This window comes from Clytia hemisphaerica, unplaced genomic scaffold (genome assembly GCF_902728285.1).
Source record: "Clytia hemisphaerica strain Z4C2 unplaced genomic scaffold, Clytia hemisphaerica genome assembly, whole genome shotgun sequence".
In the NCBI taxonomy this organism is placed as follows: domain Eukaryota; kingdom Metazoa; phylum Cnidaria; class Hydrozoa; order Leptothecata; family Clytiidae; genus Clytia; species Clytia hemisphaerica.
Genome location: NW_027103573.1, coordinates 478,062 through 504,627, shown reverse-complemented (window position 1 = coordinate 504,627; position 26,566 = coordinate 478,062). Strand labels below are relative to the sequence as shown.

The following is a 26,566-nucleotide window of genomic DNA, read 5'->3' as shown; positions in this document are numbered from 1 at the left end:
GACATAAGTCTCTGCAATAGTGTAAACTAATTTTCACTACCTCAATTTTTCTCCAGAAATCTAATTTCAATGCAGTGAAAAATGATTGTCCACTCAATTTGCTAACGATCAAAGAAATTCAGACTTCACCACATTGAAAAGATGATTCAAGATTTCAGACAAATAAACGCAAACAGATGTAAGTTCCTCCTTATCAATAAATAAAAATACTTTGTTTGTGTAGATTAATAACATGTATAATACAGAAAAGGCCAAGGTAGATTTTTGAGAGTAAATATCTTAGGGGTGGGTGACCCAAGTTTCTAGAATATTTTTTAGGCCTTCCCTTGTTACTGAAAATATAACAAGGATAAGAATCAAATCAAGAAATTAAAATTCTCATTCAGGATTTTTAAGTAGCTCTTATTAATGGCTTTTTAAAAAAAATGTTTCAAGTTTCAAAATGCACATCTGTCAGTAGTTTCTGTGAAATTTATATCAAAGGAATCATTTTGATTGTTATCTACAATCTCCTTCACATTAATAACCCTTGATTTGAAAGTTAGTTTTTTAGATAATATCATGTATCTTTGTCACTGTTGATCACAAAGCAAAGATCATGGATGTTTATAAGTGAATTTATCAATGAAATAGTCGTTTAGGCTCTTGAAAAAAGTTACGTAACCTGAAGAGGTTTATATGATGTCTTTTACATTATTATATGCTTCAAAATAACTGAATTGGTTACTTGGGTTGACCATCTCAGACCCTTACAGGACTAAAAGGAGGAAATATCAATTTCAAAGAGGCAAACAAAAGTGAACTCACTACTTGAATGAGACAATCAAACATCTACGTTCATATACGCTATGACTCAAATGAGTGCAAGCATGAAATAATTAAAGATTTATTTTAACCTGACCTAAATTAACTAACTTAAGAACTTCTGAAAATATAACAATCACTCAAAAGTTAGGCTAAGAGGAATGCTATCGATTTTAATTCTCTATTGCTCTTTTCCAAGTTATTACTGGGCACTAATCCAAGTGTACTGATTAAAACATTCTTAATGCAATTACTTTTTTATTTTCTGGTTTACGGACATTATGAGGAAAAGTTTTGGACAGGAGGATGGAAAAAAAAATTGATGTTTTAATTGTTTTCAATTTTCTTTTTAAAAATCTGAAAACAGAGGAAATAATAAAAAATTTTATGAAATTTCCTAAAGTAACGATTTTTAAGAATTAAAGACAAAAGAATAAAGTGCAAGATGTTGTTATAGATAGGTCTATGGATAAAAAGCACTAAAAATAAAATGAAACATAGAAATGTACACATAAAGACTGATATCGCCGTGTCAATTCAAGACAGACCTATTTCAGCATGCACGCTTTCCAAAAACGGCCTTAAGTCCACAGAATTCTAATGGGAAAGAGGTGTATTTTGCAGTTCAAAAAAAATAAGAATTTAGAATGTTCCACAATATATCAACCATAAACAGCCTTAAGTCCTAAATTTTAGTGCAAATTTTATTTTCTTTGAAGCATATTGACATGAAATGAGTAGCCTTAAGTCCAACACATCTCAACCTTTAAAGTCAATTATCTCAAAATGGAAAAAATAGACTTAAGGCTGTCTTGAATTGACACGGCGATATGTGTATCATGTAAGGCTGACCCTTAGGGTTCCCACTTAGGTTCCCCCATCACACTTTTCTGGTATGCCTATTTTTATATCTACTCTTGAATTTTAACAATCAAATCTGATGAAATAAAGGACTTTAAATAAAAGCGATTACAAAAAAAAAGAATTTTTTTTTTGAAATCTCTATTTTATTTTTATTTTATTTTGGCAAAAATAACGTCGGCGGATCCGTAAACCAATAAATAAAAAAGTATTTGCCTAATGAGCTGAAAATTGTTGGCAAAATAAAACACAAACCTAAAAAGACATACAGCAAGCAAACACTGCTAACGAAAATGATAACGCTGCAGACCAGAGAAAGGCTTAAGACAAGTTCTGCTATTATAATATAGATAATACAGTTGATTCTCTCCAATTCAACGTTTTACTGTGTTCGATAAGCTCCTTAAGCTAACCGAATGATATTAGTCAGGCAGCCCGTGATCAACAAATAATTGGACGGGTGTGGCAAAAATCAAAAAGCATCTTTTAATTCCCAGATGACTATATTTTGGCCCAACGTAACTGAAAAATATAATAATTTTATATACCAACTGAAGCGTCTTTCAACAAAGTTAAGAAAAGGTCCTTTTAACAAAAATAGCTCAAAATGTTTCTTTCAATAGTTATGACAGACTTTAAAAATTATCTAAACAATGAAGTTAATCAAAATGAAAATCTAATAGTAATACAGGGCGAACCCTAAAAATATTTTTGTTTCCGGTCCACCGGGTGACGAAAAAAACACTCACCCGGCCGGCCGCAAAAATTTTTTTTTTGCTAAATTTTGATCCCAAAACTCGATTTTTTAAAGCACTCGTAGAAGTTAAAATGATGGTCTTCTTTACCTTAAATCTGTAGTATAAACTTGACACCGCTACAGGCTTCGGCATAAGAAAAATTCACGTGTGATCATCGCACGCCTAGATTTTGATTTATAGTGGTTTAGGCGTGCGATTATTTAAATACTTAATTTTCATCGTTTATATTTTCAATTGGGTTACAATTATCTCTAAGAACTGGACACTCTCTTTCATTTTGAATATTTATCTTCAGTTCAATTGCTAAAGGCTCTAAACTGTGAATACAAAGTGAACTTTTTTGAGAAAAAAGTAGAGTGAGAGAAACATTTCCCCAATTTTTTAAATCCTCACTTTATGAGTGTTTCTTTTTGTTTTACTCACAAGTCAGCATGATTCCTTTTATAAAAACAAAGCTGTTTACTTACTGAAAAGTCCCCACTTTGTGAATGTTTCTATTTATTTTACTCACAAATCAGCATGATTCTTTTATAAAAAACAAGTTGTATATAAAAAAAAAACATTCTTAAAAGTTGAGTTGCAAGCAAGAATTAACAAAAAACAATGTAGGGTTTAGTGTGAGATGAATAAAATTTCATTTCTATAACAATGATCAGGATAAAACCTTCCAAGTGATTTCTAGGCGTGCATTTTACAGTAGCATATAAAATATCACGTGCGATAAATCACACGCCTCAAAAACTGATTCACGAAAGTTTTCCAAACAAACAAACTAACCCTAACCCTAACGATGATGTACGAAAAAATGCGGCCGGGTGACGACGAAATAAATTTTCACCCGGCCGGTGGACCGGAAACAAAATTTTTTTTCGGGTTCGCCCAGTGGAGTCTTCAAATCTGGAACACTCGTGGGGAATACTTGTTTGAGTTAAGCAAATTTCGAGATATGGAACAAGGTTTATAAGGGATTTTCAACAAAGAGACCAGAAAACCTATTTGAGTTGAGGAGACATTCAAGTTATAGAGGTTTGAGTTTAAAGAGACAAAAGTTTGTAAAAATCAATAAAAGACTTAAATGGATAGTCTTTTTAATGTCTTTTAAGTCATTTTAATGGACCAAGTAAACATTTCTAACGATCTGCAAACGTTTTATATCAATATGCAGGGTGTTTCACAAAAAAATGAAAAATTGGGAAATTTTTAGAAGGACGAAGGACGAAGTACTAAACCATTTAAACTTGATTTTTAAGTTCATTGAAAGCAGAGCCATTTAACTTTCAGTGGTTAAAAATATACTTTGAACAACTTTGTAAAAGAAATATCAAGTTTTAAAGAAGGATTATTCTTTTTTTACTTATGAAAAAAATTATATTCAACCAGCCTTTCATTAACAAGTAATTTGACTTACGAGCTGAATAGGTTTGATCATTAAAATGGAAAAGTTCATTAAAGTGAGAAAAAAAGAGAGCTGTCAATCAAAATTTTTTAATTACCTTTTATGCTCTGAAAATTATCCATCTCAACTTTTTTAATCTCCGACCTGTTGTACTTGAAGTTGAAGCTTTATCTTTCTAAAAGACTGCTTTCAGAATGAAACTTATCTTCAAATCAAATATTTTTCGTAACTCAGGTTTTTTTGTTATATATATACCATGATCTTCTGCCTAAGAAGAACATAATTATGCAATGTATTGTCTCCACATCTTAGCGTCAGTCTCTCTTTGATATTACGATGTAAAAAATAAAGCTATATACCACACAAACAGAAGTACCATCATAATGGTATATGCACGTTAAGACAGATAAATGGAGAAAATAACGCAAAATACATAACTTTTATTGATTTCACTAAATCATTGACACTGTATATAAACAGATAAATTTTGTATAAAGTCTCGGGAAAGTTTCCTCTCATTTGTGCAAAATCTATACACCCAAGTAAACGCCAGCAATTTAGTCCACGTAGCCCTGGCAGATCACCTGATTATTTTGCTAAATTTTGATCTCAAAACTCAAATTTTTGGAAGCACTCAGAGTTTCTTATAAAGTTACAAAGAAAACGAATTGAAAAGCTGAGGTTTAAGAGACTTCGTTAAAGTGACTAAAAAAACAAGTGGATAAGCTTAGAGACATTCCTTAAAGTTTCAAGAAAAGAGTCTGTAAGAGGCAGGGGTATAAAAGTCTTGTCCCCTACACGGTATGACCAGTTAGCTTTGAAGTTTTTTGAAGGGAAAGCATGAGTTCTTCCAAGACTATATCCTTTGCAAATCGAGCGCTAGAGAAGAAAACTAACTGTAGTCATTTATCAAGCAAAATTCCAAGCACTTTTCCCACTGGCCGTTTTTCGATCTAGAAATTGAGTTTCAGCCATGTCATTGCTATTATCTGAGACCCCCCCCCTAACGGACTCCTAGTTAAGAGTTTATTAATGATATCAAGAATTAAAATGCAACAAAAATAAGTACTTTTCTTCGTAACATAAACAAAATTATCGTTTACTAGTAACTATAATAGAATACACTTTAACCATGCATGGATAGGGGCCGCGGCTCTACTTTGAAAGTGGTAGGTGTTAGGGTGATAGGGCCGTAGTTTAGTGTCCCTTAATTAGTGTCTAAGGAGGCGCCACGATGGTTGGCGCCGACGGGAGAAAGTTTTTTAAAATTAGCCCAGACTGGTTAAAACAGGTCTTTTTTAAAGCTTACGGCCCCTGATGGAAAGAAATGCTTGAAGAACAAAAGAAATGCTTCAAGAACAAAAGAAACAAAGCTTTATTTATTAAAGTAAGATTTCAATTGAGCTTACCTTTGATTATAGAGTAAATAACTTTGACTATTGTTTACTAAGGTTTACTGTCTATATTTTTCCGACTTTTTATGACTCAAAAAAAATTTTTTCTTCAAATATTGAGTTTCAAAACTCAATTTAAAATTGAGTTTTCTGGCCGTATAACGGCCACAGAAAAGTGCTTGGAATTTTCACTGTTTATCTATAATGTAAACAAAAGTATCTCTAACAGTTATATACATCAATATGCCAAAAACATTTTGTTCAACCACCTTCACTTCAAGATAGGATGAACCATATTCATGTGGCTTTCAGCCTTGCACTCCATCGCAGAGGCTAATCAATTTTAATGACTTTTTTGAATAATGACCAAGGCATATTGATGTAACTGTCTAATAAACTCAACAATCAAACAATTGAGAAAAAAATCCAATGTCTAAACAAAAGTTCAACTTGACCAAGCGCTTCACAATGAGCTGAATGACGATGTACGAAAAAATTTGCGGCCGGGTGACAACGGAAAGAATTTTCACCTGGCTGGTCGACCGGGCGGCGGCGGAAACAAAAATATTTTTGAGGTGGAATGGAAACAAAAATATTTTTGCTAGTGTTTCTAGAGAGAGTCCAGTGTTTTTTGTAGGGAATCTGTAGCAATCCACTGCAATCAATAACAAGCAGTAATATGTGACAATTCGGACAGAAACTGTGTTTTATCTTATGTTATCACTTCCCTATTGGGCAGTTCCAGAAAAAAAACATTACCCCCCTGTGAACGACAGGGTTTTTTGGATTTTTTTTTTCACTTGGAAATCCTGAGAAATTTGAAAAAGGTTTTGGAAAATCCAGGATTTTTTCTCATTATATATTCCAGAGGTCCGCGCTCGATAGGATCGATCATCGGAACGGCTCGATGACGGATCCATATGTGATCGATGAATTACTTAACGATCCGGATAGGAGATCGATAGAGGATCGATACTCAAGATTTTTTTAAGCTTATGATTATTTATCGATCTATCATTGATCTTTTATCAATCTTATCGACCCTATCAACTCATACTCAATTTACAATCGATAACAAATCGATTAACGATCGATGACAAATTGATTAACGATCGATGACGAATTGGTATACTCAATTGAAATACTAGCTCGATAATGGATCAACGAAGGATCGATACTCAAGACTTTTTAATGGCTGAATCTTCCATCGATCTCCTATCCGGATCGTTAAGTAATCCATCGATCACATATCGATCCGTCATCGAGCTGTTCCGATGATCGATCCTATCGAGCGTGGACGTCTGGTATATTTGGGTAAAGGCCACATTTTTGGTACACCTGTCCCTTCCATTACACTTTTGACTTTTACTGCTCATATCTTGAAAACTAGCATTGATCATGTTCAAAAATAGTGTGACATTTACTGAACTCAAAAATATAGTATTTCTTGAATAACTTGAAAAATATTTCAAATATAACGTTGAAATTTTATATGATGATCGGTATTTACACAAAGAACATATTTTGATGAAAAAAATGGTAAAATGAGTAAAATGTGTGGTTCCAGGTCCAAATATGTCCAAATATGTATTTTGTCAGCCACCTCAAAGGAGGAAATGGTTTGTTTGAAAATGACACTTGAATCGGTAACTAGAGGTATCATATTATCTCAAAACAGATAAAAGTGCAACATTTTGAAACTGGTTGGTTTCAAAAAGCCACCAGTGTTGTCAGCCACATAAACGACTCATAGCTTATCTTGAAATATCTTGTAACCTAGTAAGCCACTTAATTTCGCTCCAAAACAATTGGAAAGGTTAATCATTCTACTTATCCTTGGTGAAAAAATAAACGGTTAGCAACCAAAAATACTCATTTTATTAACATAATTGTCAGCCAACTTTGAAAATGTCACAAAACAGGCCTTTATTTTTGAACACGATCCATTAAACTTGCAAAACTTCCAATTGATTATTGATCTGGCAGGCTGCATCATTTGAAAAAAGTAGGCGTGTGGTACACCGCACGCCTGACTTCATTTTAACTGGTTTTAGGCGTGTGGTTTATAGCACGTCTAGTGTGATTTAGGCGAGTGATGGCGTGTGGTCAAAAATTTTCAAATTTCAGGCCTAATTTCAAAACTTAAAAGAAGCAAAGGGTAGATTGAGAAACCAGAAAAAATGAAATGAACTAATATATTCCGAATATATTTCATAATCTTTTATTTTTCTTTTTGTTGTTAATCAGACAAAAGTTAAAAACTAGAGAAAGTTTGCTGAAGGTTATCAAATTTTCAATCCCTCACTTTAGGTACATTTTCAAGTCATTCATCGTCGGAAGAATTGTTTTCACCTTCACTATCGTAGTAGTCATCATTAATAGATTCATTATCAGTATAGAGAACATCACTGTCTTCGTCATCAGAAAGCTCAATTGATTCAACCTCTTTCTGCTTTTTGGGCGAGGAAGCAGTTTCATCATTGTTATCATCGAGCTTTCTTTTTCTTGTGGTAGAGAGATAAATTTGGCAAGCTCTCTCTAAAATCTCATCTCTGTCTTGTTTCGACCAATTTTTATCATTAATTTTCACTCGCATTCTCATTTCTAATACTTCATGAGAGGTATTGAGCCTCCGATCAGAGAGCATTAAGGTGAGAATGCTGAATGCCCTCTCTACACTGGAATTAGACCCTGATAAACAAAACATTAATTCAAGGAGCAAACAGAAGTTTGGAAATTCCTTTCTTTTATATAAAAGAACACTCTTCCAAACTTCAGCGGCTGTTTTCATTAAAAGGTTTTGTTTAACATGGACCTTGACTTTCTTCCAGTCTCTCAGAGCACTTTCAAGGTGGAAGTTCTTGGCTTTCAGAGGTGTTTTGAAGTGCTCTGCGAACTCTTTAATTTGGTCAACTCCAAACCCCTTCTCATCTGACCAAGTTTCAGGATTGCACCACCCTAAAACCTTAAAAATCTCCTCCTTCAAGTTGGCAAATCTTTCACTGAGCAGCTCAATCAAACTGTTTGCAACAACAGCCCTCGCATTTTGAGCAGCAGTTATGGTGGCCGGGGATAGATTTGTCATCTCAAATTGATCGAAATTAATATCTTTTGGTTTTTGATTAACCAACAGTTTCAATTTATCCCCAGGAGAATCGAAGTGACCTTTCAGACTGAAACCTCCTTTATCAGATGGCACAAGGACATACTTTTGAAGGTGGCTATCAATCTCCGTTTCTGTGCTGTCAACATCACCTTCTGAGTATTCCTTTAGGTATGCTGAAGACAATTTGATTGAAGAATCGATTTCAAACGGCAACAAAAGCTCACCTTCAAACACTTTTGAAGCAGGGACTATCTTTTCAAGAACATCAAGATAACAACATGTTAATGCTATATATCTGTAACTCCTGAAGTTCTTTAAAAGACCCTGAATCTTTGCCTTTGTTTGAGGCTGAGTCTTTTTGTCAGCTTCAACATTTTCATAAGCCAAAATGAATGCTGGCCATGTACTAAGGAAGCTTGTGAAGGCCCGTCTTCGATGGCCAACAAACCTTGTTCCTGCCATTTTTGGCAAGGTATAATGCTGGATTCCCAAGACTCCACATGCTTTTTCTACCTCACTCTTTATTTTGCCAGAGTCTCTCAGCAGGTAGAAATTTGTCAAGTAAAAAGAATCTATGTCCTTGAAGACACTGTCAGAGAAGGCTTCCTTGACAGCCAACTCTACCCTGTGGTTGATACAGTGTATTTTGACTAGCCACTCTCTTCCTTCACCTAATCGAGTCATCAGTCCAGACAGACGACCAGTATTTACACTTGCACCATCAGCAGTGACTGAAACAAGCTTAGTTTGATAATCAGACAGCGGGTATATGCCTTTAGATTCATCAAAAATGTTATCAATCGCAGATTTGAGTGATTCAGCATCTGTTCCTCCCCATTCTGCCATTTCGAGGAGAGATGCCCCAAAGTATGTCGGAACCCCTATTAAATGAAAAAGACATTAACTTCATTTGACAAATAACAAAAAGTACAGATTTCTTATAAAAGAAAAACAAGGACTTTATTTTGAGAGATTAAAAGGTTGAGAAATTTCCGATCAGACGAAGGCACATTCCTTGAAAGATTAATTAGATAAGAAAATTGCAAAGAAGAAGAAATGTAAACAATGAAAGAGCCTTAAAATATGTCTAAGATATTTATGACGTCAGTAAACAAGAAGAAAAAAAGTTCTTTAAACAAAATATAGAGAGAGAGATTCTGTACACAAATCTTATGACGTCAAACAAAATTTTATAAAAAGATGCAGGGGTGTAACATGTTTTTTATAAAGGAATGATGATGCGGAGAAAAAAGAATAACAACGGCCCCAGTTCAACAAAATCTTCCATTTTAATTTGACTGTGTAAAGGATAACTTCTTAATTCAAAAGGAAACACCAGCTGTTAACTCTTTACTCCCTAGCATGTTTCCAAAAGGCAGACAGCTAGAGCCAGATAAAAGTTACATAAGTCTGCTGATATTATGCTAGTTTATAAGCAACAAAAACTTACCGTTTCTCTCGAGACGCACCATGACCATTTCTTTGTCACTTTGGGTTTTTCGAGCTTGGCTGCCATCTGATAGAATCCCAAAGAAGCTAGAGCTAGCAATGATAACAGCTACTTTCTCTGTCACTGCTTTGTGTATAGCCGTTAAAAATTCGCGGTAAGAACGTGAATCATCTTTACCTGTAAAACAAATTCAACTATGTTGATCCAATAATATGATGATTTGAAGCTGTAAAACCTTTCAGTGTACGCATGTTTAAATAGAAAAGGATGTTTAGATGTCCCCTCAAAGTTTTAATACAATAGCAAAGCTCCTAATAACTTTGGATTTCGCTAGTTTATAACTTTTAATGATGAGTTGCAATTATATAAATAACAACAGAATCAAATATTCTCTTTGCGAGTTATTATTACCGTCGATTAATCTAGTGCCATTTTCCCTTTGTACTTTAACCAGGGTCTTGAATTGCCTCGATGGTAGAGTAGACTCCATTGTCATTGTGTATGCTGTCCGTATCATCTTTTTGTAAGCGTCGTCGCTCGCTTTTCTTAATGCCGACTGAATCTTAGGCTGGGTTGAAGAGGATTTGTTTGATAATACCCGTTCTTGATGAGGCTCCGTGCTATCCAGAGTGCAGGCAAATTGGTGGCAAGAACCCTGAATATGTCGGGTTATCTAAGAAAACAATTCATTATAACACTCTTTTTTTTTCTATCAGAACAATTTTATAAGAATAATGAGGCTCAACAACGACGAAAAATATGGGCAATTTTTCCAATACAAACCCTGGAAAACAGCCTCAATTTTTTGAGTCTTCAGTCAGCTGAATTAATGAATTAATGAAATTAGGGTACAGGCCCAGAAATACCAAAAATTTGCCCTAAAAATAAGAATAGTACAAGACTTAAAGTGACAAAAGGAACACTCATTGCGAGGCTCGTTGGTTGAATGAAAGATACAGGGTGGTTCTATAAAACAGATTTTTACCTGGTGCTTTGTAACTGAGTTCGTTCCATCGATAAAAGCTTTCACAGATGTCTTTGCTGAGCCTTTGATAGTAGATGAGTTTTGAATTTCTTTCTTATACTTTGCACACACCTTGCACCACACAAAATTTACAAGTTTTCCTCCATTTCTCTCAAAAGTTTTGTATCCAATAACTTCGGAAACATCGTAACTTAAAAACGTTTTTAGAGATATTAAATTCCCTTTGGTCTCACGAGCAGCCATGTTTAAAACGTTCGTTCAGTACGCAGCCCTAAGGGTAAATGAACTTTCAGACTTCTTAAAAGACTTCTGAAAACACGCGATTTTAACTTTATTAAGAGAAGGTTTAATAAATGTGCTTACTTTATCTTATTTCAGATAGTACATGACTGCCCTTATATGGTCATTTACGTTTTCATTTATTTGTTTACAAGACAGAGAAAGAGTTGATTACAAAGAACAAAAGGCTCTTCATTCTCGTTCCACTTCTTCTTGTTTCGAAACGATTTCGCAATCTCACAAAATCTTTTTAAAGAACCTTTACCTATGATGTAAAAAGCGTAAATAAAATGATTTTGTTAGGTTCAGTGAGGCGTGCGATTGATCGCTCGCCTCAATAAAAATCTTGTTTTTTAGGCGTGCTGTTTATCGCACGTCTGGAATTTTTTAGGCGTGTGTGGAGGCGCGCGCGTGCGATCGCACGCCTCAAATGATGCAGCCTGATCTGGGGTAGAAAGTGCCCTTACAATCAGATTTTGGCCAGCAATAGGACAGTCTTTCCTCTTACAGACCCTGCAGAAGTCTAAATTTCACATTTTTCTACGAAAAATGCAAAAAAAATAAGATTCAAAATTGTTTTTTCTTCAACTGGGATAAAATATTCACTTTCAATTTTTTTTCAGTCCACCTAATATTGATAGGAGCGAGTTTTCACAATATTTTGAGTAAATACTTCTTTCACTGTTGCTCAGGTTTTGCATTTTTCTAAAAAGCATGTTTTGCGACTCTGATCTTGTCCCTTCCGTTACGCAAATTCATTTTCAAGAAAATCTTTGTCAAATAGCTTTAGTTTATGTTAAATTCTCACAAGTTACCATTGGGATTACTCCAAATTCAATTTGCAAACCATTATCCTCTATTTTTGACATGTTTTTTCATTGACAGTCCTTCCCATTGGAAATGTGCCTTGGTTTTGTCACTTCCGTTATGCAAACATTAAATTGAACAGCATCTCAAGTCTTCGACTTACAAAAACTTTTCCTTTTGGTTGACTACTACCCTCATTAGACTTCTTACTTGCAGGTACATTTAAAATTTATATTAACAATGTGGTGAGAGTTATCTCCTTGGAAAATTTGATGTCCCTTCCGTTATGGATGTCCCTTCCGTTAGGCCTTTTTTAAAAGGGAGTGTTACAGGGACTTGGATGTTCATTATAGTGTTTCTTTCTTCAAAGCCAAGATATCTGAAGTTATTGCATTGTTGAAAGACCTATTGTAGACTGTTCTCACATTTGCTACACTACAATGACTTCTTTTTATCTCTTAAACGTTAGGCTCCATAGGACGTGTTTTCGCGTCCTGAAACAGCCAAAATACCAAGTCCTAAAGCTTGGGTCCCATCTACCTAGGACTTTATTTAAAGGGAAAGAAACCAAATGTTTTTGAAAGAGTATAGAATTACCTTTCCAATGGTACCAAAACGAGTGTCTGAATCAAAAGCTACAAGCTTTTACGCCATTTTGAAGTTTCAAATTTCAAAAAAAAATCATTGAAATTTTTCAACATTTTCAAAACTACTGCGCGCTCAAAGGGTTAACCAAAAAATTTTTGATTTTTTTTGAAGACTCCAAACTGCTCAAAATACCTGAAAATGACAATTAGGAGTTATTCGAAGTTGTTTTGACCATAAAAAATCTTTACCAGGGGTCTCATTAACCCTTAGGCTCCATAGGACGCGTTTTCGCGTCTTCTTTTTTGAATGCTCAATATAAAATTTTAAAGAAAAACTGAAATGCAAGTCACATTTTCGGTTTCAGGGGTCAGCTACAGTGGGTCACCTAAATTTTAGGGATCATCTAAAACTTGGGATGAGGCTTGGATGGCCCAAAACAGAGCTATTTTCAAATTTTTCTGAAAATTTGTCCCTTCCGTTACGCTTATTCTACTGTATACCTAATATTTACAATTTTTAGGAGTATTCAGGCCATTTTTCATGCCCTTTTAGCGTCTGGTCATCGGACGCTGCCCCTCCTGAAATCTCTAAAATTTTGGTAAAAGCAGCCTTTTTAGCAGAAAAACACAAGAAAAAGTTCCCTTTTTGGTCACCAACGGACGCTGCCCTGCCTTTCTAAAATATGGCCTGGTATTTGTAAGTTTATATAGTTAGTTCTGGTTAGTTCTATCATTTTAGGTTAAAAGATCATATTTGACTATTAAAATTCAAACTATCTTTTGAAACAAGTTTTTTCCTAGTAAAGATGTTAATTAAAAATTTGAAAGTTGTCCCTTCCGTTACGCAAATTAGGCTACCCCTCCAACCCGAAAATGTAAATTCATGAAAAACGATTAGGAATTGGTTAAAACACTTTGTAGAAACATTTTAAGAGTATGTTTAGTCTTATAAGTGTCTCTTTTTTGTAGAAATAACAAGTTTTTAGTTATTGGTTGAAAATGAGAAAAAAATCAACCACAACGACTTCTAGGGTCCTACAGTTCTGCAAAAAAGTAATATAGAGGAGCACATACTTGATTATCATCATAGAGGTATATATACACATCCAAATAAATAGGTTTTTACAGCAATTTTGAGGATGAAATTTTTTTAGCGTAACGGAAGGGACAGGTGTACCAAAAATGTGGCCTTTACCCATTTAGTCATATGTTTTGGAAAATCCATAAAACTTGCTCTATTTTCTTTCCAAGTATTGGCAGTCAGGAGTTCTATCCTAATTAAGCATATTTTTTTCGATTGCACGGACTTTCTTAATTAGGATTATTCCTTTGTTTTTCAATCCTAATTAAGTTAATTAAGAATATATACCAGACGCCCGCGCTCGATAGGATCGATCATCGGAACGGCTCGATGACGGATCGATGGATTACTTAACGATCCGGATAGGAGATCGATACTCAAGATTTTTTAAAGCTTATGATTAGTTATCGATTATTTATCGATCTATCATCGATCTTTTAGCGATCTTATCGACCCTATCGACTCATACTCGATTTACGATCGATAACAAATCGATTAACGATCGATGACGAATCGATATACTCGATTGAAATACAGTCAGGCACATCCTGGCAAATGAACGGGGTGAGCATTTGCATGGGGTATTCGTCACCCAGTGTAAATGAGGTAGAACGTCTCAGGCTAAAAGCGTGAAAATGAATAAAAATGAACTTCAAACTGAAAAAGGGAAAAAAGGAAGAAAACTGGGAACTTTATTTTTTCATTAAAAGTTTCTTCAATCTTCGAAGACAAAATTGACCCATGGAAAAAAAATTTCATCTATGCAGTTCTTTGAAATGAAGCAAAATATTTCCAACTCGGTTCAATTAAACTGGGTATTCGGCGCTATTACGTCACTTTCGTTTTCGACCCCGTTCATTTGCCAATGGTCGCAAGTGAAAAATACCCCGTTCATTTGCCAGGATGTGGCCTGACTGAAATACTAGCTCGGTAATGGATCAACGAAGGATTGATACTCAAGACTTTTTAATGGCTGAATCTTCCATCGATCTCCTATCCGGATCGTTAAGTAATCCATCGATCACATATCGATCCGTCATCGAGCCGTTACGATGATTGATCCTATCGAGCGCGGACGTGTCTGGTATATATCGAATTTCCAGTTTTTTTCCAAAAATATCGAATACATTCAATCAACAATCTGACAATAGAATCAATCGAATATTACCCAGAATTTAGAAAATTTGATTGTGTTTGATAATCAAATTTTAATGACCCTAAAAATCGGTTTTTTAAACAGGGACGTTCTTCTAAGCACATCACAACATATAACATTATACTATATACAATCAAAATTCAATTTAAAAAAAGTCCTTTTGTTATCTGCAGAATATTATAAATCAGTTTTCTTAGATATTGCAATTTTTTGCCAGGCGAAAAATATTATATTCCAACATGTCCAGACAAGAAAATACACAAAAAAGTGTCAGATGAAAAACCAAAAAGAAACACATCTTCACACAAGCACATACCTGCGTGAATGGGTCCAAATTGCTCATTTTTCAGATAGTAAATCTTCTCTGGCAATCACCAATAGTTTACAGTGTCTCTAGCAAAAATTAATCAAGTATAAAGTAGAAAAATGAGCGTTGAATTGACTTGAACTTGTTACCCAAAATTTCTTTGTCAGACTTATCTCTTGAAACGGCGTCAAATGTTTTGAATTTGCAGGCGGTAATCATACAACGTTTTTTGATTGGTCGAGATTCCTAGTGAGAACGAGGCCATAAATGATTGACGGGTCGGATTGTTTTGATTTTTGAACTTTGGAATGTTTACGATAAAATCAAAATGGCGGATTGTTGACAAAAAATTTTCTACATCACATTTTTCTGACGTTCTGCATTTTGCAACTGCAAGCAAATCTGCAAAATGATAGATAGCAAGAAATCAACATTGAAATCTGCATATCTATAGACGTCAGCTCAATTTTCCATACGTGGTATGATATTTGTATGATCCATATCTTTCTAATTTATCATTTATATATTGCCTGTCATCGGCTTGGTGGCTTGGTCTGTTTTTTGTTTTTGTCAAGCAGGTCAAGATGCACTGCACGTTGCTTGATTTAGAATGGAACACCCTTTAGAACCGTCCATTTAAACTTGAAGTTAAAAGCTTTCTTCTACTGAAAGTTATTCAGGTTCTTATTTCTGCAATGTCATCAAAATCATGAAAATTGGCTAAGGCGACAATCACAAATAACTTCGTTTCGCGTCGCCCGACCGACTCTCGAAAATTGAGTAGAATTGAGTCGGTGAGTCGGTAAATTTGTCGGACTTTTCTGTCGATGACGTTTCTTTCGTTCAAAAATTTTATTATTGCCGATTTTTTGCGAGCGATTTCTAGCGCATTCGCGGCATTTTGACTTTGTTCATCAACATTACAGTGTTCAAAGGTCATAATTTGAAACCACCCGTAACGCGCGGTCGTTTTGGCTGCTGGCTGACAGTTTCCTTCAAGAATACACTCCAAAAATGGATGATTAAGGTCGGACGAGAAGAAGAAATTCACTGGGTCCAATTTTAAGAAAACCCGAAAAATTTTACGACCGACCGACTCACTTTTTCGACCCAACGAGGACGTGAAATGAAGATATTTGTGATTGTCGCCTAACATATTCTGAAATATTAGGTTTTTTTGAAATTTCGAATTTTTAGCAAGTGGGACCATCTGACCATATGCCATCTTCGCATCTCATTTTCATTATCGAAAAAGCTTTGAAAAAAAGATATTTAGGTCAATTGTGGAACCTCGTGCAACCATTGGGGAGTGCCTTAGCTAGGTACCGTGAGTTTGAAATTCATGAGGTTGCAAAATTGTAAAATTGGCCTGCCTTAAAAAGCATTTTGCTACCCAAAATTTGCTTAAAATGTCTCGTTTAAGGCTCAAACGGGTTCAATTTGTGACCAATAGAGATTATTTTGTTGTTTCTTCATAGACTTTACTACAACGATGGAAAAAAAAGATTTGCAATGATTTACAAGCTGGAAGAGATGCCATTTTTCAATTTTTTGCCTGTACAGAAGTGCAATACGTATCTTGGTCTCATTAATGTCAACATCCTTCTTCTAATCTCGACACCCTTCTTTAGAGATAGAGGAATAGTAGAAAGGTTGGAATCGCTTATGGAAACTATTCTTTGCTTAGCAACCAGAAAGGAACAAATCTTTTGTCTATCAGCGATTCTGGACCTCACTAAATATGGGGGTGTTGGAATTAGAAGAGAGATGTTAACATTAGACTAACCTACGGTATCCTCAAGGGGGTTTGGCCAAATTTCGATTAGATTTTTCAGAGATTTTAAGTTGCCATTATGGAAAATAGGAAAATTTTCTGGACTTTTACTTTTTCTAGAGAGTTCTAGGTGTAGCTTTATTCCTGTAAATTTCAGACCTGTAGCTTTATTACAAAAATAAATTATTGCATCTTATAAAAACATACTTTTAACCAACTTATGAAATAGCCTATTTCAGTAGCGCAGACAGGAGGGGTGCAAAATTTTACATTGATTACAGTGTCATAAAAACCTGCTCTCCTACACAAATTATGCACCCCTCCTGTTTATGCTACTGTATTTTTTAAGGCTAATCTGGGCTAATTTCTTTTTCAAAACCCATAAGTTTTGGTTGGTTGTTGACTTGCTAGGTTTGGATGCTCGTGATCTCATAGATATATTGCTCATTTTTAAAGAGCTCTTTTGTCCATAGGTGAAATCTTATTGGCTTATTTTTTAGGAGTTAGAAATTAGATGAGACGAGATTGATTGATTTTGACATCAGAGATATAATTGGACTAAAAAAGGGCCTGTAAACTTGGCCATCCATCATCAAATGACAAGATTTTTTGATCAATGTTTTCTTCAAAGTGAATGCTATCAATTCATTTGGCTCTATACCCAATTTTTATTACTTTTATTACTTGAAACTGAGTAATTTCAGGCTCAGCATTGTTCTGAAATTGTTCTTATTTTCTTGCAAAGTTCTTAAATTGTTATGCTATTGCTTTTAATACTTTCCTCCGAAATTCTCCAGCAACTTTTTGTCTAAAAATTGAGTCTGAAATTGTGTGTACTTATGAAAAACTTTCCATTTTCTGGCTTAAGGTTAAGAAAACTTAACAAAATGGAACATAAACTTGTTTCTTGGGGCTAAGTTTTGATCATATTCTCATTTATTAAAGGCTAGAAAACTTCAATACTGATAGTTAGAATATTCAGAGCAAACTTGAATTCTACTAAAAAGTCTTTATTCATTTCTTTACTCAAATTTCTTTTGATACATTTTACAAAAGAATTCAAAAAACTTTAGCTACCAATTACCGAGAAATTCAATTCCTGTTTTTCTTTATGCCTCCATGTTTGATTTCAGTTTTAATTTTTGTTAAATCTTTCTCACCATAGTGTAAAGAAATAACATCTTCCACCATGGAAGAAATGGACACAAGAGGGACAATGAACCTCAGGGATCTAGAGGCTAACATCAAAACACTTATACCTGATATTGCATTGGCTGCTGAAAAACCCAACCATCCAAATCCTTTTAGTAGTAAATTTGAATTCACCACATGGGATAAAGTGCAGGTATTAAATTTTACCATTTTTATCTTTTCATTTCAATAGAGTGAGTACACTTTTTTTTTTTTATAAGAATGATTAAAATTTTACTGAGGCTTTGCTGTTCTTATTTTTTGGCACTTTGAGCCTCAAATTGTTCTTATCCTGTTCTTATTTATAGGGTGTAATTAAGGTATTTTAGGCGTTTTCCAAATTTTTACTACTTTTACCCCTAAATTGCTTGAAATTGAATAATTTCAGGCTAAGCGTTGCTCTGAAATCATTCTTATTTTTTTGCATTGTTCTTGAATTGTTCTTATTTTTTGGTGATTTTGAGCCTTGTCGTTTTTATATATAAAATAGTTCTTATAAAAGAAAAAAGTGTACCATGAGACAAAACATCATTAATAAAGAAAATCTCAATAAGCATAATTGTCTGAGAATCGAAGAATTTATGATGATTATAGTTTAAGAATAGTCCAAGTAAGGTTCTTCAAGACTCAAAATTCACAAATGTGTCATCTTGTAAACCAAGTCGCCATGATATGTCCAAGAGAGTTGCACTGATGTGTATCATTTACTTCATTTTCAATGAATATGTCTTGCGTCATCCATCATAGGAAAGTTCTTTGAAACCTCAAAATTCACAAAATAGTCTTGTAAACCAAGCCATCATAAAATGTTCAAGAGACTAGCATTGATTTGATGTGTATCATTTACTTCATTCTCAATGAGAATGTCTTGAGTCATCTGATAATTACTTTACTATTATTTGTTTTAGCTCTACACTATTGGATTGATATTGATTCCACTTCGTTTGATCATCACATTCATATCCTTTCTGTTTGCAAGTCTATTCGCAAAGATTTGTTTGATTGGCTACACACCATCAGATTCACCAGAACCATTTACTGGTTTCAGAAGGTATGTAAGAAATTTTATTTTACTTGGAAACTATGGTTTTGTCCATATGAATCATCTTCTGGATAATGGCTTTTGTATTCCTTGTTAGAACATAGTTTTGTGCATGATAAAAGTACTTGTCGAGTATCCTGATGAAAAATTTACACTGAGCTTTATATAAACCCTGGAGAGAGTTTCTTAATCCCGGCCAAGCAATATTCTTTGAGTTTTTTTGAAAGTGGTACCCGCGTCGAGAGCGCTAGATCTCCTTGGTTTGGACACAAGTGATATCGCATTGTTTGTCGTTAGGCAAAGTTTTAACACTACAATAACTTTTTTGGGTCTGTAAAGCTGAAACCTTTAACATATAAAAATTCAATGCTTTAATAATCACTGCTGTTATAATGGTAATCTGCACTTTTTCATTAAAGGTTTTGTTTTTACATAAATGTTCCCGTTTCATATCAGTCACATATTTCAAATCAGGACAGTGTCTACCTATTGTTATATTATGCTGATATAAGCAAAAAATGTTTATTTTTCCCTCTTTCTGACCAATCTTGCTCCACATCCGTGTCAATCCAATGTGAAAAAGCTTGTAAAAAAAATTGACGAGTAAGCAAACTATATCACTCTTATTTAAAAACAAAACCTTTAACATCTGAATATTTTTCTACACTTTTCTATGAACTGTTGCAACCTGGACTTTTTTAGGGTAGGTCAGTACTTACTATGGGGTGTTGCAAGATTCCTTCTCTTCGTGTACGGTTTCTGGTACATTCCAACCAAGGGGAGATTGTCAGATATCAAACATGCACCAGTGGTTGTGGTGGCGCCCCACACTTCTTTGATGGATGGATTGTTATTGTCGACGTTGAGAACTCTTTTCTCAGCTGTTGGTCGACACGAAAATAACCAAATTTTCTTGATTGGATGTAAGTTTAAGTTTTTGTCAGATTATTTTTCTAAGTACCTTAAGTGGATTAAATTTCGCGTGGATTAATCACGAGTTTTGGCCATTTCCGTGAAAATTAGTCCTCACGAAATATTTAAAATTTGAATTTTGGTCAAAACCCCTAGGAAAATGAAAGAAATTTGGTGAAAAAGAGGCCGATTGGCGAAATTGTGTCCACGCCAAATTTTTTAGATTCTCGATCCGCGAAAAAAAGTCAACGCAAAAATTAACCCACTTAGTGTAAATATAATTTTTGCCTAAAAAGTCACTTTTAGAAACATTGAAACATTGATAATCGTGTTACATGTAACATACCTTATTACACGAATATTACTAGTCATTTTATTAACACGAATTGCAAAATTTCCTGTTAATAAAAACCCCTTAATTAAAACCAGCCGCTGTTTCCTTGAAAAAGCAGACAAATTCGTGTTAATTTCAGATCGTGCAAATTTCAAGGCCGTTAAATACTTGCCTAGTAATATTTGTGTAATATTTACAGTTATATTGGATTGTGCATATTGAAAATAATATTGTGCATATTGAAAATATTTGAAAATAATATCACCCCAAAACTTGCTTCCGATATCCTTAAACCAACATATGTCAAGTACCCTGCCATTACAGACAATCTTAGCTCGAAAGTTATTGATAAATTGCATGAGTTGATAGAGACAAACAAAAACTTACACGAAGACAACAAAAATCTAAGATCCTATCTCGCCAAACTGGAACAAAAGTCAGATACAGCAATTTCCAGAATGAAGAACCTCGAAGAGAAATTGGAGAAACTATTAAACATTAAACAAATACCAAACCGGATCGTTTCCACTATCCCCGATACCATTAAACACAATGCCCCAAGTCCAACAAAGTACTCAAGCCCAACAAAGAACTCCACTGGAAGCTTCAGCAGTAAACAACATCCCCAAAATAGCAGGACACCGCCTTTGAACCAATACCCTCGTAGTACCTACTCACAGGCCATAAGAGACATTCCGCTAAACCACTCAGTTGCATCAGAATCAGAACCACACCAAAAGGATTCAACCAACCCAAGCAAAAACACAGTTATATTTGGGGGAAAGAAAACAAACCAAATCTCCAATACCATCATAGGCAACCCCAAACCATTCTCAATATTTGTAGGAGGCTATCAGCCATCAGCAAACCTTATCAGATATAAAAAATTCAGTCGAAAAAGAAGCAAGAGTACATGTCATTGACTGAATAGACAAAATAAATTCAACAAATCAGTACGTATCGATGTTGATTTAAACGATAAAGAGAGAGCTTTAGATCCAGCCAACTGGTTCCAAGGACTTGTCGTAAAACCATTTAGGAGACAAAAAACCACATTCATGAAAGGTAACCCTCAACCGCAGAGATTAGGAGGAAACCGTACAACTCACTCAAACACCAATTCTCACAGCAACTCATACCAAGACCCCAACCAGGAATACATTCAACACTACAGATATAATCATAGGGATCAATATACTCATCAAAATAACTGGGACTCTTTTAATGATGGATGGCAATAAACAAGAACTTTCCGCCACTGTTAAACATCGCTTCATAACTCTTAACTGTGGCGGTTACAAAGCAAATAGTCTATACGTTGACAACTTATCACACAAATTCGACTGTATTTACTTAAATGAACTATGGATAACCAAAGCTGAGGAGCATCTCCTCCAATGTTACAAGAATAACTTTAAAATCATATTCCAACCGGCTAAAAAAAACTGCACCGGAAGACCATACGGAGGCTCCGCTCTACTGCTTAGAAAACATTCATTCAAAACCATCACAACTATCATTCAAGAAGACTTCTTAACTACAGTAAAAGCAACATCACCAAATGACTCTCATATGCTAATTTCAGGAGTTTACCTGCAGTCATTATCGGCAAACCCAGATTGCATCGACATATATAAATCACAATTAGCAGCACTTTCTGGCATAACAGAACAATTCATGGACTCCTGTGAATCGTTAATACTTGGCGATTTCCAATCCTGTCCTATAGTACCAGTCACCTCCCGCATGGCCCAACAAAATAGACTCTCGAAATGCCTCACAGAATTCATAGAAGAACACAATCTAACCCCTATCGATATGACAATTGGAAATGGACCAAAGTATACGTACCAACACTTATCGCTACCCAATCACTCTTACATTGACCACATCCTCATTTCCAATGGACTCACAAATCTAACAGTCGACTCTGCAGTGCTAAATCCATCAGCCACAAATACCAGTGACCACCTGCCAGTCACCGCAATCCTAGACTTACCTCGCAATTCTACCTCAATAGAACCACGCATACAGAATGAAGAATCACACGAACTAGTACACATTCCAAATTATGTCTGGCGAAATGAGCAATTTCTCTCTATCTACAAGCACAAAGTCTCAGCTTCCATTCAACTCCAACCCGACACAACAAATCTACAGACTGACATAAACAATCTTAACAATCTTTTCCTCCAATGTGCCTCAGAAAGTTACCATCAATTTAATACCACAGCTTTCCAATTTCCAGCTAAGAAAAGAAATGGTGGAACCCAGATCTCACCAAGGCACGTACCAAACTAAACCAAATGTTTAACCTCTGGAGAGACAAGAATTTCCCTCGTTGCCAGAATGATGTCACGTACCAAAGATATCTGTACGCTAGAAAGAGTTTTAGAACCATGGCCAAACGTTGCAAAAATCAATCCAACTTTGAACACTATATTAAACACAGAAAAAATACGAAAATCTAATCCAAGAACATACTGGAAAAATATCAAAATGAATAGTAACCCAACACAAAAACTTTTCACCATTAAAGGGAAAACTTCCACATCAGAGATTACCTCCGAGTTTCATGACCACTTTAAAAGTCTTTTAAACGAACCAAGGACACCAGGCATCAATAATAAAGAGACCGAAACCCATCTAATACAGCTGTTAAGTCACCTTCAAAACACTTCTTCGCAAGACTTCTACATATCTGAATGCGAGGTTGAAAAAGCAATTAACACGTTATCAAAGGACAAAACGCGTGATCCGTTTCACTTGAAATCTGAGCACTTTATTCACGCCCTTGACAGCATTTCATTGCAATACACTACCAACCTTATCAATAAAATTTTCCAATCACAGGAACTACCTAGAAGTCTGTGTACATCCTTGATTATACCCCTAGTGAAATCACACAAGAAATCGTTAAATGACCCGAATAACTACCGTGGGATATCTATCATTCCCATTCTCACAAAGATTATCGAAATCATCATTCTGCAAAAGTGTCCTACGATCAAGGATCACGATACATCACAATTTGGATTCGCTTCCGGATCCTCATCAATTCATGCGGAAATACTTATACAGGACACGATTAAACACTACAACAAGAATGGATCATCGATATACTTATGCAGCCTTGACGCGGAGAAGGCATTTGACTGTTGTAATTGGGGGAAACTATTTGAAAAATTATGCTCAAGAGTTGACATTCCACCCACAGTGCTTAAGGTATTAATTCAACTCTACCTCAACAGCGAATCTTCAGTTTTGTACAGAGATCACAGATCAGATCCTTTTAAACTTAGCCAGGGAGTTAAACAAGGCTCTCTTCTTTCGCCATACCTGTACAACTATTACACAGATGGATTACTGAAAAGTGTTAAATCTCTCGAAATTGGAACTTTTCTGGGCAACATCAACACCTCCATGATCGTGTATGCTGATGACATCATTCTCATTAGTCCAACTTTAAAATCGCTTCAAGCATTGGTAGATGAATGCGTAGAATACGGACAAGCACACGGTCTTAAATTCAACCACCGAAAAACCCAATTCTGTACATCAGGGAATTATCAGATCATGTCCCCACATCTTGAATTGTACGGACAAAAAGTCTATCCAAAGAAAACTCTCGAACATCTTGGATTCAAGTGGGAAACAAAAAACAGTCTGCTCCAACTTAAAGCTCACAAGGACACACGACTAGCAGAGATGTGGGCAGTCACGTCATCACTGATTTCAGCTGGCGTAAGGAACACTCATCCAAACATCATCACAAACCTATTCCAGACGATTGTAGTACCCAAATTATTGTACGGTATGGAAATTTTAGATCTTACAGCTTCTGATAAAATCCAACTGGAAGCCCAGGCACGTTCTAGCCTCAAGTCTCTACTTGGAGTGTCGAAACACAGTCGCAACTTGATGAATAAAAATTTGCAGAATTCCAGACATAGAGTCAATCATTCGAAAACGTCAGATATTGCTCATAAATCAACTTTTGAAGAATCATACATTACGACAACATCTCCTGTATATCGCATCGCTGAACTCAGAACAAAGATCGTTTTCCATTTTGAACACTTTTTTCCAGCAGTACATTTTAAACGACTTAGACATAACAAATGGTCTGCTCGGAAACATCACTACGTACTCAACCATCAGTCCTGTGGAAGTTGAGGAACCTGAAATATCCCAATGTAAACTTTATTTACAGAACTGGCACATCCTAGAACACAGAGCAGCCTTTAAATCACTGCTTGAGGCAAAAATCCAAAGGAATGTCTGATCTCCTTTTTATATTTTAGTAAATAATGATTATAAGATGTTTTCTATAGATTACTTTAGATATCAAAATTTCTTGTAAGCCTCTTTAATCCTATTTTCACTAAAATTACGTGCCTAAACTAGTTATCCCTCCAGTGCCATTTTGTCAACTTTGCAACTCTTTGATTTTCATCAACCTTGATTTGATTTTTACGTCCTTATATTATTCTCTTATGCTTCCATCTAGGTCCGCTTACAATTTATTTATTTTTTTTTTTTTTTTTTCGAAGGGGATTCCCCTGATATCCACATCCGCTCAGTGATTTTCCTATAGGGCGTTGTGGCGTCTGTGGGTTTTACGAGGGAGAGACCACTCTTTCCATCCGGATAGGCCCCGCTTGTTTAAGATTGGTCCCTCTTTCCGATACACACTGTCGCACACAACACCCATATGTATATATAAAAAAAAAAAAAAAAATGTATAACCTGTTAACATTGTAAACAAAACAGAGATATTTTATATTTTATATTTTATTATACCAAGTATTTTGGTGATTAAAGAGATTTGAAAAAAAAAAAAAAAAGTTATATTTTTTCGTAAGTTTGAAATTTTACTTGATTTGATCAAGCAACATACCGACTCGCTTTCAAATTTTGAAGAAACTTGATTTTATAATAATAAAAGAAAAACTGCAAAAACGTGCCTAACAAGGCAATTTGGTTATACATACATTTCCATTATTTTCTTAGCCATTTTGCAAATGATCCAACCCTTGACTGTCAATCGAACGCAAAAGAATTCAAAACAAAGAGTTGTCAAAGAGATTGATCGCCGAGTCAAGGGAAACTGGCCACGACTTGTTATCTTTCCTGAAGGTAATAACTCAAATTTTTTATCAACTCAATTTTTCACCTTTTAATAAATTTTACCATCAACATCCAAAGTCTGTAGTAAATGGCTTGTATTTCATTAAGAAAATTTAATAATATAATGAACAGAAAAATTTTATCAAAGATTATACCCATGCAATCCCTTCTGAAAAACCTATTTAGGGGAGAGATTTTGATAGTTTGAATATTCTTTTTCCCTGAGAAAATCCTAATAATAAAGAAGAGCGTCTTCAATTTTTTATTGTCAATGAAATGACTAGGATTTCATACGAAATCATATGAAATTAGGATTGGGACACTTTAATTGGTCAGCCCCGGTGACCCTTCAAATCGGTTCCGCGATTTTTTTTCCAGCAGCGCATTTGGATTTGTGTTTTAACTCCGATTTTTTCCCGATTCAATTTTTGGACAACCGGGCTATAATGATATGTGTGCGTCGGGATGCGTTGTAATTTCATAATGATTTCATATAGCGCGTCGGCGTTATTGCATCAGCCGTTATCTCCCTTATATTGCGCCACCTCTTCCGAAGCGTACTGTGGACAATTTTCTGAAATATTTGAGTAAATTCGCAGTAGTAGCTGGCTAAGTTGTTTCACAAACGTGATGGTTGAATGGGTGGAAGAAGAGTTCAAACCGTCTCAACTTTCATCATTTCATTGAGGTGAGAGTTTTTGATTTATATCAAAGTTTTATTGCTCCTTTTCAAAGTTATTTTCAAAGAAGATAGCAGCAAGTGTACACTGGTACATTTACCTCACTTGCAAGTTATCAAAAAGATAGCATTAAGCTTGTCTGTGTTATATATCAGACAAGCAGCACACCCTGAGGTTGCATGCGAGCTCCTTGCATCCTCTTACTTATCATACTTAACTTGCTAATCGCTAAACCTACTGAACCAATTGTCCACTTGTCAACTTGAATAACCTGCAAAATCTACCAAACGTCAAAACGTGCAAAACCTGCCAACTGTTCGAAACTTGCGAAACCCACCAAACGCAAACGTTTACTTCACACATCCTAATCTCAGCTTACATATCTCAGCATCTCAGCTTACAAAACTCAGCTTCTCAGCTTACACGTCGCATCGTCCGATCTACTTAGCCCTATTAACTTATACTCCCTGCCAAAACAAAACAAAACTCTTATTTCTGAAGTCAAATTTGAAAAACATTTGAGTACGCAAAC

The 26,566-nt window shown here is 35.1% G+C and overlaps 2 protein-coding genes across 2 annotated transcripts in view; one reads left to right on the top strand and one right to left on the bottom strand.

Annotated features, from left to right (window-relative positions):
• Window positions 1–15,181, bottom strand: part of LOC136801149 (anillin-like) — a 35,625-nt gene extending 20,444 nt beyond the window's left edge. Inside the window, exon 1 of the mRNA XM_067057772.1 lies at window positions 14,981–15,181. Within this exon, the coding sequence (XP_066913873.1) occupies window positions 14,981–15,007 (27 nt within the window). The 5' untranslated portion in view covers window positions 15,008–15,181. The remainder of the gene's footprint in view (window positions 1–14,980) is intronic.
• A 180-nt stretch (window positions 15,182–15,361) lies between these two features.
• Window positions 15,362–25,425, top strand: LOC136801150 (lysophosphatidylcholine acyltransferase 2-like). The gene is made up of 5 exons (XM_067057773.1): window positions 15,362–15,450; window positions 17,911–18,090; window positions 18,845–18,987; window positions 19,681–19,901; window positions 25,238–25,425. The coding sequence occupies exons 2-5, from the start codon at window positions 17,935–17,937 to the stop codon at window positions 25,405–25,407; spliced, it is 690 nt and encodes a 229-aa protein (XP_066913874.1). The 5' UTR covers window positions 15,362–15,450; window positions 17,911–17,934; the 3' UTR covers window positions 25,408–25,425.
• The last annotated feature ends 1,141 nt before the right edge of the window (window positions 25,426–26,566 follow it).